The sequence below is a fragment of the Schistocerca cancellata genome, chromosome 6, assembly GCF_023864275.1.
Source record: "Schistocerca cancellata isolate TAMUIC-IGC-003103 chromosome 6, iqSchCanc2.1, whole genome shotgun sequence".
Taxonomy (NCBI): domain Eukaryota; kingdom Metazoa; phylum Arthropoda; class Insecta; order Orthoptera; family Acrididae; genus Schistocerca; species Schistocerca cancellata.
This window is the reverse complement of record NC_064631.1, coordinates 291,033,562-291,052,801: the sequence shown is the minus strand read 5'-3', so window position 1 is coordinate 291,052,801 and position 19,240 is coordinate 291,033,562. Positions and strand designations below refer to the sequence as shown.

General features: G+C 38.4%; 1 protein-coding gene across 3 annotated transcripts in view; it reads left to right on the top strand.

Moving 5' to 3' along the window:
- Positions 1-19,240, top strand: part of LOC126190697 (voltage-dependent calcium channel subunit alpha-2/delta-3-like) — a 398,470-nt gene that overhangs the window by 139,496 nt on the left and 239,734 nt on the right. For all 3 annotated transcript variants that reach the window (XM_049931163.1, XM_049931162.1, XM_049931161.1), the window contains exon 4: positions 12,253-12,490. In XM_049931163.1, the coding sequence (XP_049787120.1) occupies positions 12,253-12,490 (238 nt within the window). The remainder of the gene's footprint in view (positions 1-12,252; positions 12,491-19,240) is intronic.

The following is a 19,240-nucleotide window of genomic DNA, read 5'->3' as shown; positions in this document are numbered from 1 at the left end:
TAGTGCAAAATAAATCAATAATCCAAAACTTTGTCATATCGTGGAAATTTCAATAAACAATACAAAATTCTTACTCATTATCTGTGTTACTTCAAAATAGGATCAAATAAGATCAAAATACAGGTATAGTACTGGAATAAACCAAGTTTAAAGGGCAATGTGCCTTCCATTTATTTTCTATTGTAAATGAGTGGTGAGTCATGAAAAAGAGCTAATTCATTTCAGGGAGTGAACAGTTCTGATCCAATCTCTGAAAAGAACAGTTTTGCCCATCTCTAGTGTGGACAGGGTATATGATGTATGTAGTAGCAAAGTGGGATCAGGGAAGAGGATAGGTAGCTGGTAGACAGGGATCAACAAAAGTTTAAGACAGGGGAGTTATGAGAGAGTTATAAGAGAGTTCAGAGCTGTGAATTTCAGAAAAGCTGGTGTTAGGTGAAGAAATCCAGGTGGCACAGGCTGTGAAGCAGTCATTAAAGTGAAGCACATCATGTTGGGCTACGTGTTCAGCAACTGGATGGTCCAGCTATCTCTCGGTCACAGTTTAATTGTGGCCACAGTTTAATGTGGCCACTCATACAGTTGGACAGCTTGTTAGTTGTTATGCCCTTGTAGAAAGTGGTTGCAACTTGGTTGGTAGATCATATGGCTGCTTCTACAGGTGGCCGCCTGCCTTTGATGGGACAGGAAATGCCTGTGACAGGATGGGAGTAAGTAGTAGTGTGAGGGGGTATGGTACAGACACTGCATCTAATTCTGTTACAGGGATATGAGCCATGAGGCAAGGGGTTGGATGCAGGGGTGGAGTGTGTGTGGATGGAAAAGGATATTGCGTAAGTTTAGTGGGCATCAGAATACTGCTTTAGGAGGGGTAGGGCATACTCCTCATTTCAGGGCACGGTGACAGGTAGTCGAAACCTGACGGAGAATGTGATTCAGTTGCTCCAAGCTTGGATGGTACCGAGTCATGTGATGAGAGCTCCTTTTTTGCCCTTGCCCGTGCCTCCTGGCCACATGCCCCCTGGCCCCTGCTCCAGATCACAAAGATGCTTTCAGTGAATCTGAACCAGGTGTGGGATGTTGGATTCTGGGAGGTTAGGAAGGCTTCCTGTAGATTCCCTTCTCTTTGAATCAGAGAAATATTATTTATGACAAATGTCAGTAAGGAATAAATCTGCTGAGAAGCTGTAGTTAGTATACTGAGACCTTTGAAATGGGTTTCTTTGTATGGTTTTGACTCCTCACCACAAATAATTTGTATTACTCACTTTTGAACTTGGAAATCTTAAGCTTGGCTTGTCATGTAATCCCAAAATATGGAACTGTATGACAATACGGAATGAAACTAGATGAAGTGTATCTTTTTTCTATTTTTGCAACATTGCAAATAACAATTTGTTTAGGGAGCCATATGAAAGGCATAGCCATGGGCTTCTGTAGCCATTATATAGTTCACCTGCACTCTAACTTTATTTTGATGACCACGTCCTTAATGTCGTGGAATCTTATCGCATTTTAGGACTCGCTTTCGATGCTCGCTTAACTTGGCTTCCCCATCTTCATCAGATTAAGCAAAAGTGCTGGCAGCACCTCGACATTCTTCAGTGCCTGAGTCACACTGACTGGAGTGCAGATTGCCTTACACTGTTGCAGCTGTACAGAGCCCTTGTACAGTCCTGTCTTGACTATGGGAGAATGGCATACGGTTCAGCGTCACCATCAGCATTGCGGATGCTGGACCCTATACGCCACTGTGGAATTTGACTTGCGATGGGAGCTTTTTGAATGAGAGCTGTGAACAGCCTACTCGTGGAAGCTTGGGTTCCTCCATTGCGGATAAGGCAACAACAACTGCTTGACAATTATACTGCACACATTCACAGCTCACCTAAACATCTGAATTACCATCTCCTTGTCGCTAACACAGCGATCCAACTCTCACACTAGCGGCCCAGATCAGGGATTACAGTTGCACTTGGTGTCCAGTCCCTTCTCATTGAACTCAAGTCTTTCCCTCTACCACAGCTTCATCTGGACCTATCACAAGTCCCAAAAGACTCAGTTCATCCTGCAGCCCTCCAGCACCTGTTTCTCTATATTATTGATGTGTCCCAGGGTTCAGAGATAGTTTACTCGGATGGCTCGATGGTCGATGGTCACTTAAGTTCGTGCAAGACATATTGACCAGCTCTCCTTGCCAGATGTCTGCAGTGCTTTCTCTGGAGAGCTGGTAGCCATCTCCCACACTCTTTAGGATATCTGTTCCTGTGCTGGGGACTCCTTTGTAGCAACTTCTTGAGTGCCTTACAAGCTCTTGACCAATGTTATCCTTGCCATTGTTTGGTAATGGCCATCAGAGTGCCCGTTTATGTATTTGAACAACATGGATGGTCCGTGGTCTTTATATGGATCCTGGGACATATCAGCATCATGGGAAGCAACCTTGCCGACAGGCTAGTGTAAGGGGCTGCTTGTAATCCTAGTCTGGAGATCGGCATACTGGAATCTGATCTTCGATCTGTATTATGCCACAATGTTTCTGGGCTCTGGGGTACAGAATGGCGCTCCCTAACTTTGCCGAATAAGTCATATATGGTAAAGGAGTTGACAGTGTGGCGGTCCTACATGCTAGCCTCTTGCAAGGACTTCGCATCGGCAATACTTGGCTGACTCTGTCTTCGAGGACCCACCCCAGTGTCAATGTGGTTCTTGATTGACAGTAGTCCACATATTGTTGGACTGTCCCAATCTAGCCACCCTGAGGCAGATTATTATCCTTCCTGACACCCTACCTATGGTGTTAGGTGACAATACCTCAACAGCTGATCTAGTTTTGAGTTTTATTTGAGAGGAGGGTTTTTATCCCCTAATCTTAGGGTGGGTGCCTGGCCTTATCTCCCAGGACTTCACCTGACCTGCATTTTTTACTCTCTCTCTCTCTCTCTCTCTCTCTCTCTCTCTCTCTCTCTCTCTCTTCTTTCTGCTGCTGTTTGTTTGACTTTTCACTATATGTGTTTCTCTTGTCTTGTGTTTTTAGGCTGGAGATTTTAGTGTGTTACAAAGTAGCTGGCTCATCCATTTTTATTCTTGTGATCAGCCATCCAAGGCCATCTGCTATATTGTTTTAACACTTTCTACAGCTATTTTCCTTTTAGTTAATATTTTCAATTTTGGCTTCATACTTCTACTTCAGTGTTGTTACACAGATAGTTTTCTGGGTTTAGTTCCTTCCCCAGATTTTGGGTTATAGGGTTCTTTTGGAGTATGGTTTTCATCCAAGACTTGTGTGACTAAGGAAAAAGTAGTTTAGTCCCTTTAATCTCCAATCAAACCACCTAACCAACAGTTTGTTTAAACATTTCAGCAGTTGTGTGTCGTGCTCATTCCAATTACACTTATCATCATTTTATAATCTAAAAGGTTTAACACCATCAACCTACTCTCTTTGCATGTGCTCATGTTTTGTATGTATTCTGGGTGTAAACGTCTTGCAGAATATGATTTGCATGTTGTGAGTTTGAGTTCAACAGAAAAGAATATACTAGAACCATTAGTTAATGCTTAAAAATTTTCATTAACAGCCATTTTCAAAAATATATTTAATTTTTCACTTCTCACAATGTTGGTGTCATCTGCAACCAAAACAAATTTGCATCTGGTAAAGTTAGAAGGTTGTTACTGTAGGCAAAGTGGAACTCGGTGGGACACTACAATTAATTAGTTTTCAGTTGGTGAAGACTGATGCCTTAATATAGGAATGTTTACTATCGACAGCCTTAGTTTTCTGTTAGAGACGCACAGCTTAATCATGTCCAGAATTTCCTAGCATGGTTCAGACATTACGTTGCATAAATACCATGATATTCTAATTTACTTAAAGGGCTGTCATGATCTACCCAATTAAACGCCTTTGAAGATTCACAGATTGTACTAGTGACCTGTAGTGTGTTGTCAGATTAATTGAATACATTCTCAATGTATGTGTAAGTTCTGTTTCCAGCATTGGGAGTCTTTAGAAGTACGAACTGTGACTTGGTCAATATATTATCTGTGGCCAAACTGAGAGAAGCCACTTATATTTTGAGAATGTGTGAAAGATTAATATTTGATGGAAGTCACTAGATACAAAAACATTTCACACTTTTTTGTGCATGGGAAATAGTGAAAATCAGCAGTGTTTGTGCTTCAGATTTCTGTTTTACATTTGACAAGCAATATCTTGAACTTAGCAATATCCTGATGAAAGAAAATTTTTCTGCTTGCAATCCAGACATCTCCTCATGTGTTCTTCTGTCTAGATGGTCCAAATGACTTGTGTAGTATAGTTTTTGTTTTAATTTTACTGGATAATCAATAAGAAGAATACCTTTAACATCATGCACAAGAAATTGGACATAGTGTTCCAGACATATGAAATTGGGTTGGTGGGTTTTGATTCAGCCCCTATCTTCCACCAACTATTATGATTCCTGTTTCATTTTTGACAGGCAGTGATGGACTCATCTCATTCACAATAACAAATTGAAGCATAGAATATGTTAGATTATTTTTAAAATGGTTCAAAAATTTATTTATTTTGCTTTTGGTCAGTATACAACAAATGCAGCACCCATATTATACAAACATTTCTTATAGTTTATTCCTCTTGTATAATGTTATTACTATTTTATTTTGTTTGCTTTTTACGTTGAATCACCAATTCTCTACTAAAGTTGAGTTAGTGTAAGTGGATCCCTGACAGTTACAATGGGCTCGGCACAGTAGCTCCGTCTGTCTACCTCAGTCAGTAATGTGACACCACTTTGTAAAGGTTCTATGGCAATGCCTCATTGTTGTCACAGCTCTGGATATAACTACTGTTTTTGCTTGCAGCCATTAACACTTCGCAGTTGAAAGTTGTCAGTGCTGCCAGCTGTAACAGATCTTTTTACACTGTCTCAACTGTAACTTATTCTGATTCAGTGTCTTCATCTGAGGTTGCATTTTTAGGAAGTTCTCTATATGGATTTTTTTTTCAGTAGAAGAATGAACACTTTTCATTTCAGTTTTCCATTTCTTAAATGTTGAGAATGAATGAGTAAACTGCTTATTAACCTTCACCAACTTTGCATGCAATTCAGTTGTTGATAAACTGTCCAAACTGTGTTTTTGTTTTTAACATCGTGGTACTCCCGTTTAGCTTAGTTATGTGTCTGTCCAGTGGGTCATAATTGCAATCTCTCTCTATGGTGTGAAACAAGCCAGCCAGTGTAGAACAATAATAATTTTCTCAGTAAATGAAATAAGAACTTTCTGACCATTTGAATAATTGACTTATACATTAAGTAAGAAATGGAAAACATTGTTCTTAAAATTATTGTTGACTGATTTTCTGCAAATGGTCTCATATTTTCAATTTTAAAAAAGACACAACATATTTAAATCTGCACATCTATGGGTACTACATCAGTGATAAGTGTATCACATTATAAGGGAATAACAAATAGGGTGGAAACTTCAAAATTTTTAGGTGTCCATATTGATGTGAATTTTAACTAGAAAAACACATTTTGGATCTCCTAAAACAACTTAGTTTATCCAAATTTGCACTTGTAATCACTGCAGGTCTTGGGAGAGAGAAGCCAGTAAGCAGATAGATTTTGCATATTTTCATTCAGGAATGTCATGTAGGCTAATTGTTTTCATTGGCAAAAATATGCTGTAAGAATAATATGTGACACTCATCCATGATCACCTTGTAGAAATCTGTTTGAGGAGTTGGGCATTTTGACTACTGCTTCACAGTATATATATTTCCTCATGAAGTTTGTTGTAAATAATCCACTGTAGTTCAAAGGGAATGATGCTGTACATAATTACAATATAAGAAGAAAAAGTGGCATTCATTACTCCACATTAAGGTTGTCTTTATCACAAACAAGTATCCACAATGCTCCAGCCAAAAAATTTGATCACTTGCCCAGTTATATAGAATGACTAACTTACAGCAAAGTAAAAAATGAAAATGAACTGAAGTTTAACTATGACAATTTCTTCTACTCTGTAGAATAATTTCTGTTACTGTAATGTGTGAAAGCTGGTGGCTAGGAATTACTAACTCATGCCTGTATCCAAATGATGGACCCAATTTCAAAAATTCGTATGTATTCAATTATAAAACCAAAATGAACAAGCTTTATACCAATGGAAAGAGGAAGGCAATAGGACCATCATTCCAGTTCATTGTCAGTTGTGAGTGAGATGGTGACTGTGGAGCACAAGGTTTTCCGTGTTCTTCAGTTCGCGAAAAGTGAGTCACAAATTGCAGTGGAGCAGGCATTTTGTACCAAGTTCGGTATTCAACCACCAACTCGCAAAAGCATTACCTATCGGTTTAATCAATTTAAACATACTTGGAGTGTGTGCAAGGGAAAAAGCACAGGCCAAGTGTGTGTGTGAGGATGATGTCTGGTAGATTCAAGAAAGATTTATGTGCAGTCCCAGCAAGTCTATCAATAGAGCCAGTCAGAACTTGGAGTACCCCAACCACCTATATGGAAAGTTCTGAGATGGCATTTGCTGTACAAGCCATACCGATTACAATTTGTGCAGACTCTCAACCCCAAAGACAAAGAGAAGCATCTCGCGTTTTGTGATTGTGCTAGCAAAGATGGAGGATGACGTATTTCTACAGCGTGTAATTTTTAGCGATGAAGGGACGTTCCACCTTAGTGGACAAGTTAACAGACACAATGCTTGCATATGGGGTTTTGAAAATCTACATCCACCATTGCAACATGAAAGAGACTTACCAAAGATCAACGTGTTCTGTGCCGTATCCCTTACAAAGATTTATGGACCATTTCTCTGTGCAGAAAGAACTGTAAGGGGACTCACATAGCTGGACATGTTGGAACAGTGACCGTTCCCTCAAGTTAAGGAACATTCCCAGGACTTCATTTTCCAACAGGATGGAGCTCTGCCCCATTGGCACCGTGATGTAAGAGACTTTTTGAATGACTCCCTTCCTCGGCGCTGGATCAGTCGCAGGGGACTTGAGGAACTGGTTCTGCACTTCTGGCTATTGAGATCTGATTTCACACTCTGTGACTATTTCTCATGGGGTTATGTGAAGGAAACTGTCTACTTCCCGCCTCTGCCAATCACTGTGAGTGATTTGCAGAACCGGATCACTGCTGCTGTGCCCTCAGTAACAGCAGATATGCTTTTGCATGTGTGGGACGAGTTAGGCTTCGTTGTCGAAGTTTGCTGTGCAGCCAACAGTGACCACATTGAACATTTATAACATTTATCACATTTATAATTATTAAATAATTATTAAAACTAATTAATTACAAATTATTTAATTTATTAAATGGATATCAAACATACTGAAAAAATTGAAACTTCCTCTTTTAATTGGTATAAAGCTTGTTGATTTTGGATTTTTACTTGATTAAATATGAAGTTTTGAAAATGGGCCCATCATTTAGAATAACCATGTATTATATTTATGAATGTTTCTGTTGCTTTTAAACTTTGATTTATTGTCGACAACAAACTTTATAAGAGACTGACTGTACTGTGATATTGTTGTCCATTTGCCAATCTGTTTAAAGAACATCTAGAAGAGGTTCTAGAGTGGGCACCAAATATTGTCCTCATTACACACTTCTTTGTAACAAACACTTTGTTTCTCAGTGGAGAGTTACCACAGGATAAGATGCAGTGAGACATTAGTGAATGAAAAGTGGAAATGCGTGTCATCATTTCAACATTTTTATCTCCAAAACCTGCTATTTATTAGCCACAGTGCAAAAGAAGCAGAGCTTAGATGTTTAAAAACATTTATAATGTTTGACTTTCAGTTCAGTTCAGTTCCTTATTGCTAAGAACATCCAAGCATTTTAAGTATTCTGTTTCATTTATTGACTTTCCCTGCATGCATTTTTTCCAACATTGTGGAACAGGCCATGCAAAATATAGATTTTGCTTATATAGTATTTTATATAAGTTCAGTGACAGTCTGCTGACAGAGAAATAGTTAATAATTTGCAAATAAATACATTTTGTAGTATTGTGGTTCATTGATATACCCACACACCATCATTGAACTAAGCTTATAAATTACGTTGCATTTTCACAAGAAATCTCTCACTGAATTACTGAACAGTAATTCCTGGGTATTAGTAACTGTCTTTGTCCATTTTTAAAATACATCAAATGACAGAAATATTAATAGCATATTTTGAACTCGGTTATGGAGCTTTGGTGGTCTGAGACCTGACAGAACAGTCACAGACTAAAGAGCCATGTTTGCTGTTTCCCCTAGTCCTAGGTATTTGGCTGGCAATTAACAGTACTTTGGGTTTCCTTATAGCAGAAGGGGGAGTCTGGTTCTCAGAATGCCATGCCACCTCCATTGGGATCATGTTTCAGACAACACAGCAGTGATAGTTCAAGCCAACCTTTTAGTTTCAGCTTTAAAGACCCTCTGCAAGTAAGTGAAACACATTATAAAATGAGCTCCTTGTCCAGACCATGAAGGCCCAAGGGAGGATGTATTTTTGGCTGCTGTGTAATCCTCTGCATTGCGGCATCATGAAGATGCAGTATGGAGGGGCACGTGGTCAGCACACTGCTCTCCCGGCCTGTTTGCAGATTTTCTAGACATTGAGCCACCACTACTTGGTCAAGGAGCTCCTCAAATGGCATTGCAAGGCTGAGTGAAAGCTGTACTAGTCTTCTTGCAAAGGAAAAACCCCAGGAATTGAACCCAGGTCCTCCATATCTCTAAATGGGAAAATACAGATATTAGATGAGAATTTTCGGAAGGGAAACATTCTTTCACGTAGTGTTGGCATCACTCAACACTAGGAATCAATATAAGCACTTATTTTAACATAAGGAATAGCAAGGCCTGTTTGGCGCATCCTTTCCAGATGGACTGTAGTTTTCACCTAAGTATTGCACAAACTCTGTTTACAAAGGAAACACACAAAAATTGTGGGGAGGGGGGATTGTTGTCACAGCCATCAATACTCCCTACATTGTGTTGGAAACACAAGCCTGTGATAATTTATGAAAAGTTAAAATCTGTTGTAAATCAGTTGTGAGAATAGAGATGTGTCCTTACAGAAGACAACACAAATAAGAGATTTGGAAAACTTGTAGAGTAATATGCCATGAAATTTTGAGTAAATTTCCTAAAGAAACTAAATTAAATTATGAGATTATTTTAAAATCTTTTGTCTTTCGAGGTCACATACATACCATGTAATTCCTGGGTATTAGTAACTGTCTTTGTCCATTTTTAAAAGGCATCAAATGACAGAAATGTTAATAGCATATTTTGAACTCCGTTATGAAGCTTTGGTGGTCTGAGACTTGACAGAACAGTCACAGACTAAAGAGCCATGTTTGCTGTTTCCACTAGGCATACGGTGAAACAATTTTACTCTATCTTTTGTATGTCTATTGGGAGAACCATACGAACAAGAGGTTGAGGAACAAATAATGGTGTGATGTGCACCGCAACAGCTATTTAGCAGTGGCTTGTAGACTATGTTTGTAGAATAAACTATGTAGTATGATGCTGTACTGTTGTGAATCTGTGCTTTAAAGACTGACTGATGCTTGTCTGTTACAGTCGTCAATTGGAAGCAGTGAAATCTAAATTTTATGGCTGGTAAAATTATGCCTATGTTCCCAACACCATCTTTCTAGATGGCTCTCATACATAGAAAATTTTTAATATAATTTCAGCGTGGACCTGCCGACTTCACTAGCATTTATGAGGCAATGCTTAAAAATGTTTGTTAATCCTAACTCAGATTTTCTGTGATCTCCATAATGAGTGCTTGGATATTTTCTCCTGAAAGTCCATGACAAATTTCTTTCTTCAACTATGTTCAATGAAGTCTGTGATCAGTCTCTAATGATGTTGATGTTACTGTCAAAAGAACATTAAACTCTTATATAGCATGGGCTATTTTAAAAGTATAATCCTTCACGTTCTGTGGACATTTTAATAAATATAGTGTATATGTCACATCATAGAGTTTCACAGTTTCTACTTTTTCTCACAGCTTTCCCTTCAGTTTCTGTTGCTAATCAATCTGTAACTTTACCTTTAGAGTCCACACTTTTTTGCCCTGCTACTTAATTTATTTTACATTGGAATAAGTCATCTTAAGCAACTCAGGAGAGTTTCATTTAAAGACATGTACAGTGACTGCTGTAGGTAGCTATGTCTTGTTAATCACAAAGCAGAGAAGGCACAGTTAATGTGCTGCAGCTACAGGTCGATTGTTCACCTTGACAACAAATGCCGCAGCTGACACTAGCGAGGCATGGTGATGCAGTTGCAGTAGCCAATGTTACATATTTTATGCCATAATTGAAGTAGTTTACAGGTATTAATGATGTATCTGGGGAGGACTCCTTATTCAATAAAAGTGTTCTGTGACTTAGTAATACCAAACTATCTGGGCTAATAGAAGCAAGCTAGGATCCCACTGTTCACTCGTGACTCACATGCATTTACAATAGTGTATGAACATCAGTTTGAAGTTGTAAGCACTATACTGCTTTTGGAGACAAATGAGTAGTAATTGCTCAGAACTGTCTCATTCACATTTCTGTGTTGGTCAGTTGTAATAGAATGAAAAACGCGAAATGGTCAAGGCTGTAATTTAATCAGAGTTAATTTTAGGGCTTAGTGTGTTGCAAATGTTATTGGATAATAATTGGAACATTATTTTATCTGATTCCCTGGAATGTAATCGTGAGTACTTTGTCTTGGATGAACATACACCTAGGATGAGGTGTCGAATAAATACAATGGTCTATAGACGATGTATGTCACTTGGATGGACATACACCTAGGATATGGTGTTGAGTAAATACAATGGTCTAAAGACAATGCATGTCACTTGTATGGCAGTTTACCTGTGTTCCAGTTGCAGCTATCTACTCTTATATTTGCCAGGTTGTGGAGGAATTCTGCAGATGCTGAGATTTACATGATAAGAGACTGTTTGGTGTGGCGACTTCACAAGAACATGCCCATTGATTTGTTCTTAACTGGAGATTTCTACTGTGGTGGCTGGTCCCCAAATATGGTAGTTGATATATTACATATCTTTTTAGCTGAAGAGGCTTCCCTTGCAAATATAATACTAGCGCAGACTCTCATAATGAGTCTGTCTATGAAATCATCCGCAGATTCTCTTCCATTTTCTTTCACAATGTCACTAATACTCTTGTTCTTCTTTAATGTATTTAAAATGCAGGAAAGATACAATTTAGGGTAAAATTATGGACACACATTTTGGAAATAATATTTTATCTGTGAGAAACCGTATACTTATTGCACATATAAAATTGTATATGTAGATGTTACCCCCTTCTGGTGAATGCAAATACTCCTCTTTTTTACACAAATTACAGTGTTTTAGTAAGTGTAACCTCACACGCATGCCTTGTATTTCTTGATAATCTTTTATCACCACTGACTTTTTAATACTACACTAAATTGTAATTCATGTATTATTTTATGTATTTTCTACGTTTATAAAGGGTTAATTTCTGGTATATAATAATTTATTGTCCCATACTCAGGGAAAGAGTGTAGGGCGAGCAGATGCAGGAATCCTGTACCTCTGCTCATGGTGAGGTTGTCTTCCTCCGACCCACTATGAAGTATCAAATGTGTATCCGTGTGATGTGGATCACTGTGATGAGTGATTATACAGTGTAGTGTTGGGTTTGTGTTGAAATGGATGAAGGGAAGGGAGAAGGTGAAACCTGGTGTAAGCACACTCCCTACTCCTCTCCAAAAGCACCAAGGGACCAATGAGCTTAATGTCTCTGTAAGATGTATGGATCACTGTCAGCAGTGTTGTATGTACTCACTTCATGAGATGCTGCAGAGAAGTTTGGAGTGTAATCCAGGGTGTGGAAGCAAAGTTAGGTGATTCGAAACTTAACACAACCACCTCTCCTGCCTTTGCCAGCCAAATACTGGCAGTGCAAAATTTCATCCACGCCCAGGATTTGAACCAGCTTACCTCCACATTGAGTGCCACCACACAGGCATGTGTTAGTGACCTTGGCTATGGAGGCGGGTTTCTCCTATATGCTCGGAGCTTAGTCACATTTGTGTAACATGTGGATAACTCCTTTCTTCTGAGTAGTGTCTGTTATTGTATACAGTATAGCAAATAATATATGTTTTTGTATTCTTATGTAGATTTTTCAAATTTTTTGCAGTGTATAATGCAGAAAGCAGAGCAGCTGGCTGAAAGCTTTGACCCTCTTGAGTATGTGAACTTCACATATCACAGTGCAAAATGTTCTCCTGTCAATGATGAGCCATCAGACTCAGAATCATGTGATGATGAATATCCATATGCTCCAATGTATCTGGAACCTGATCGACAGTTTAGTAGCATTCCTGTAAACAGGAGTCACAGTTCAGTCCACGTGCCCACCAATGTTTTTGATTTAGGTAAATAATCTGAATTATTTTAAATTTGTGCATTATTTTGGATTTCAGTAGCCCAATATAAAATCAAGTTTATCTATTATATAAATACTCCCATACTGATTAACAAGTGCTGTTCTAGTGAAAGGGTAAGTCTCTGCTTAAAGTATATATTTTTAAGTGATAACCTATCTTTTTCTTTTTTTTTTCATTTCTAAAGTGCAGCCAAAAGGTACTTGAATAAGACCATAGATAATTTATTTGCAGATAATGAGTGTTTCAAAAAGTTTTTCTTAGTTGTTGTATTGTTGAGAGAAGAAGAGATGGGGCATGTTAGGAAAAGTCCTTATCAGCAGCAGTGCTAAGTGTTAGGCCATTAGCATTAGTCCTACAATCTTCTCCAGGAATGTGTCTGTCATTGCTGACTTACTCATTTGCATTGCCAAGCTGTTGTGATTATCCTAGATTCTGGCGTGTGATACAAGTGCTGTTAGCAGTTGTTCCGGTGTTTCATTATTATCACGGTACTGTTATGTCATAACTACCTGCTTTTGTCATATGCCTTCATTGCTTTTTTGGTCAAGCAGAAAGAACCTGTTATGTATCGTAAAACTTTGGTTCAGTTTCATCAATTTGTTATGATTGGGCAGAAGCTGGAGTCCATCTTTGACAACAATAGACAGTATTGATAGCATAATTAAACTACATAACTTAATTTTGTAGTTCAGTGTACATTGCACTAAAACTCTTAACTTTACCATAGTATTCCTTTGATTTCTCGTGTCATGTGGAAGTGCAAATAAGTAAACACTGAGACTTGCTCAGTGTTTTTGTTTTTATTGGGTTGTCGCTATGGAAGGCCTGTGTTCTGGTTTTGTCTGCAGACATATTCTTAAAATATTCTCTGGCAACACAGTTTAATTTACACAATGTCTCTTGTAGTTCATTCTCTGAACTACTCACTGAATGGTATAGGTGTTGTTTGGTTGAAAGGGATACTGTGGTGGTGTGTAAACCATAGTCCCTTTATATGTAATATATATCTGCAATACGTAATGCAGGCTTAAATGCCTTATGTCAACATCTCGGACATCACATATCCTACTCAAGACTAATATAAGACTAATAAACAATGAACAAATCAGCTCAAAGTAATATTAAGAATCAACATCATTATAGACAAATATTTACTTATGACTGTAAACTTTGAAAACTGTTAGCAGAGTAATTTATGGGCGGTTTCTGATTGGAACAATTTATTAATACATTAGGAAGATACATGAATTACACACATAAAGCTCAATACACAGAATAAAAAAAAATCATAGTGTCCATAGTTGCCCATAGCAACATAAAAGATATTCACACACCAGGGAGGTATAGATTCTAAAATCCCACACCCCCACTAGAATCATGCCTGCAAAAAAGATATATATGTATATAAATATAATAGAGGGAAACATTCCACTTGGGAAAATATATATAAAAAACAAAGACGCTGTTAACTTACCAAACGAGAAAGTGATGGTATGTTGATAGACACAATGAAAAACTCAAGCTTTCGCAACCCAAGGTTGCTTTATTAGGAGAGAGGGAAGGAGAGGGAAAGACGAAAGGATGTGGATTTTAAGGAAGAGGGTAAGGAATCATTCCAATCCTGAGAGCAGAAAGACTTACCTTAGGGGGAAAAAAGGACAGGTATATACTCGCGCGCGCAAACACACATACACATCCATCCTGCACAGACTCCTTACCCTCTCCCTTAGAACCCACATCCTTTCGTCTTTCCCTCTCCTTCCCTCTTTCCTGATGAAGCAACCTTGGGTTGCAAAAGCTTGAAATTTGTGTGTGTATTTGTGTGTTTTTTTATTGTGTCTATCAACATACCATTGCTTTCTCGTTTGGTAAGTTAACAGCATCTTATCTGCCCGCATTTGGTCTGAAGGTATGTGCTCCACAGTAATTTGTGCTGACTCTATTTTTTCCTTTATGAAGTGGTGTCTTGTATCTATATGTTTGGTTCAACTCTTATAGCTGCTAGTCTTAGGCAGGTCAGTTGCTGCTTTGTTGTCACATAATAGTTTGACAGGGTCTTTTTTGGGGCTTGGTGGTATTTAATTTCATAGCCTTTGAAGCCATAGAGCCTCCTGACATGCTGAGGTCAGAGCCATATATTCTGCCTCAGTTGTCGATAAGGCCACTGTTGGCTGTTTCTTACACTGTCAAGATATCACTGCTCCTTAAGATTTAAAGAGATATCCAGTTGTTGACTTCCTGTCTTCAGAATCTCTGGCCCAATCTGCATCACAGTAACTTACTATGGGGCAGTCCTCTGATGTAGAAAACAAAAGTTCCATATCCTTAGTACCTTTTCGATATCTGAAGATACTTTTGACTGCTTGCCTGGATTATTACAAAAACAGCTAACAATTCCTATCGGAAAGGCTAGGTCTGGCCTTGTTCCCAATTGAACATACATTAAACTCGCTATTTCTTCACAGTAGGGTGTGTTCTTCGTAGTTTCTTGCTCTTGTTCTATTTTCAGACACATATCATGAGTGAGCATCTGATTACTGTCCAATGGTGTACATATTGGGTTACACTCTTTCATATTAAATCTGTTGAGAATTTGTTCCACATAGTGTGCGTAATCCCTCCACAGATAATCTTCTTTGTAATTCAGATGCCTAGTAATTCAGATACCTAAACATTTTGTAACTTCACCAAGATCTTTCAGCTTAAATTTTTCTCAGAGTTTATTTTTAAAAGCATCTCTGTCTTGTGAATTGTTACTAAAAGTGAGCATATCGTCCACATAAACAGCAACTAGTAAAATGTCTAAACCTTGTTTTTTTTTATAATAGACACAAGGATCAGCTGTTGACCTTTAGAAGTTCAGATTCAATACTGTACCATCTAATTTCAAGTTCCAGCAGTGACCACCTTGCTTCTATCAATATACTGCCATTTTCAGTCTTTTTACACCATTATCTTTCTCTGTCTTTGTAACTGGATCTACTTCTGGAACTTTCAAATAAATCTCTTCATGTAAGTTGCCTTGTAAGAAAGCTGTGACAACATCTAAGTGATCAGTGTCAAGATCATATTCAGCAGCTATAGCAAATAAATACCTTGTTGTTGTTGTTGTTTTCGGTCCTGAGACTGGTTTGATGCAGCTCTCCATGCTACTCTATCCTGTGCAAGCTTCTTAATCTCTCAGTACCTACTGCAGCCTACATCCTTCTGAATCTGCTTAGTTTATTCATCTCTTGGTCTCCCTCTGCGATTTTTACCCTCCACGCTGCCCTACAGTACTAAATTGGTGATTCCTTGATGCCTCAGAACATGTCCTACCAACCGATCCCTTCTTCTAGTCAAGTTGTGCCACAAACTCCTCTTCTCCCCAATTCTGTTCAATACCTCTTCATTAGTAATGTGATCACCCATCTAATCTTCAGCATTCTTCTGTAGCACCACATTTCGAAAGCTTCTATTCTCTTCTTGTCTAAACTATTTATCATCCATGTTTCACTTCCATACATGGCTACACTCCATACGAATACTTTCAGAAACGACTTCCTGACACTTAAATCAATATTAGATGTTAACAAATTTCTCTTATTCAGAAACGCTTTCCTTGCCATTGCCAGTCTACATTTTATATCCTCTCTACTTCGACCATCATCAGTTATTTTGTTCCCCAAATAGCAAAACTCCTTTACTACTTTAAGTGTCTCATTTCCTAATCTAATTCCCTCAGCATTCCCGACTTAATTCGGCTACATTCCATTATCCTCGTTTTGCTTTTGTTGATGTTCATTTTATACCTTCCTTTCAAGACACTGTCCATTCTGTTCAACTGCTCTTCCAAGTCCTTTGCTGTCTCTGACAGAATTACAGTGTCATCGGCAAACCTCAAAGTTTTTATTTCTTCTCCATGGATTTTAATACCTACTCCGAACTTTTCTTTTGTTTCCTTTACTGCTTGCTCAATATACAGATTGAATAGCATCGGGGAGAGGCTACAACCCTGTCTCACTCACTTCCCAACCACTGCTTCCCTTTCCTGTCCCTCGACCCTTATAACTGCCATCTGCTTTCTGTACAAATTGTAAATAGCCTTTTGCTCCCTTTATTTTACCCCTGCCACCTTTAGAATTCGAAAGAGCGTATTCCAGTCAACATTGTCAAAAGCTTTCTCTAAGTCTACAAATGCTAGAAACGTAGGTTTGCCTTTCCTTAATCTTTCTTCTAAGATAAGTTGTAAGGTCAGTATTGCCTCATGTTTTCCAATATTTCTATGGAATCCAAACTGATCTTCCCCAAGGTTGGCTTTTACTAGTTTTTCCATTCGTCTGTAAAGAATTCGTGTTAGTATTTTGCAGCTGTGATTTATTAAACTGATAGTTCGGTAATTTTCACATCTGTCAACACCTGCTTTCTTTGGGATTGGAATTATTATATTCTTCTTGAAGTCTGAGGGAATTTCGCCTGTCTCATACATCTTGCTCACCAGATGGTATAGTTTTGTCAGGACTGGCTCTCCCAAGACTGTCAGTAATTCTAATGGAATGTTGTCTACTCCTGGGGCCTTATTTTGCCTTAGGTCTTTCAGTGCTCTGTCAAACTCTTCACGCAGTATCGTATCTCCCATTTCATCTTCATCTACATCCTCTTCCATTTCCATAATATTGTCCTCAAGTACATCACCCTTGTATAGGCCCTCTACATACTCCTTCCACCTTTCTGCTTTCCCATCTTTGCTTAGAACTGGGTTTCCATCTGAGCTCTTGATATTCATGCAAGTGGTTCTCTTTTCTCCAAAGGTCTCTTTAATTTTTCTGTAGGCAGAATCTATCTTACCCCTAGTGAAATAAGCCTCTATATCCTTACGTTTGTCCTCTAGCCATCCGTGCTTAGCCATTTTGCACTTCCTGTCGATCTCATTTTTGAGACATTTGTATTCCTTTTTGCCTGCTTCATTTACTGCATTTTTATATTTTCTCCCTTCATCAATTAAATTCAATATTTCTTCTGTTACCCAAGGATTTCTACTCGCCCTCGTCTTTTTACCTACTTGATCCTCTACTGCCTTCACTACTTCATCCCTCAGAGCTACCCATTCTTCTTCTTCTACTGTATTTCTTTCCCCCATTCCTGTCAGTTGTTGCCTTATGCTCTCCCTAAAACTCTGTACCACCTCTGGTTCTTTCAGTTTATCCAGGTCCCATCTCCTTAAATTCCCACCTTTTTGCAGTTTCTTCAGTTTTAATCTAGAGTTCATAACCAATAGATTGTGGTCAGAGTCCACATCTGCCCCTGGAAATGTCTTACAATTTAAAACCTGGTTCCTAAATCTCTGTCTTACCATTATATAATCTATCTGATACCTTGTAGTATCTCCAGGGTTCTTCCATGTATACAACCTTCTTTCATGATTCTTGAACCAAGTGTTAGCTATGATTAAGTTATGCTCTGTGCAAAATTCTACCAGGCGGCTTCCTCTTTCATTTCTTAACCCCAATCCATATTCACCTACTACGTTTCCTTCTCTTCCTTTTCCTACTGTCGAATTCCAATCACCCATGACTATTAAATTTTCTTCTCCCTTCACTACCTGAATAATTTCTTTTATCTCATCATACATTTCATCAATTTCTTCATCATCTGCAGAGCTAGTTGGCATATAAACTTGTACTACTGTAGTAGGTGTCGGCATCGTGTCTATCTTGGCCACAATAATGCGTTCACTATGCTGTTTGTAGTGGCTTACCTGCACTCCTATTTTTTATTCATTATCAAAACTACTCCTGCATTACTCCTATTTGATTTTTATTACCTGTTGTACCTTAGTTACCTTAATGAGTTAAGTCTTATGACTGGCACATATGTTTCATCATCATCCAGGCCTTGCTTCTGAGCACAACCTTTTATCACCAGCCATGCTTTATAGTGTACAATGAGACCTTTCATATCTTTCTTTCTTTTAAATACCCATTTTGCTCTTAATGGCTTTTTATCTTAATGTAAATCAGCAGACTCCGTGTGGTTCTCTTTGTGAGATTGTAACTCATCTTGTATTGCCTTCAGCCTGTTTTCAGTGTTGTCTGACATCATTGTTTCTTCTAATGTCAAAGGATCAGAGTCAGTTGACTGTTTAGACTGATGCAGTTTCTTTGGCTTTGGAATTCTCGATGACCTTCATATTTGCTGCAGTTGCTCATTTTCGTTAATTGGATCATCTGGACTTGTTTCGTCATTTATGCTAGTATTCACTGAACTACTACTTGATGTTACTCTTCAGGTTCAGATTCAATTTCTTCTAATTCAGTTGTAGTAACTTCATCTTGCTTCTTCTTTGTCATTGGGAGAAACAGTCGACTTGGTTCCTTTGACCCAGTTTCCTCATTACTTTCGAAGTATCTTCCTCAAAAATCACATCTCATGTTTTTATGATTCTCTGACAGTTAGGTTCAAAAAGTCTGTATGCTTTTGAATATTCACTGTATCCTACCAAAATACACTCACCACTTTTTTGCTCCCATTTTCATCAGTTGGCTCTTGGAATGTGAGCATAAGCCTTATTTACAAATATTCTAAGATGCTTAAGATTCGGCTTCTTGTTTGTCCAAGCTTCCTCTGGGGTCTTGTTCTTTAGTACATTATTGTACAGTTTTAACATTCAGCCACTCCATTTTGTTCTGGTGTATATGGCACTGTAGTCTGATGTCGGATTTCTTCCTTTCTGAAAACTGGTATCAGATTGTCATTCAC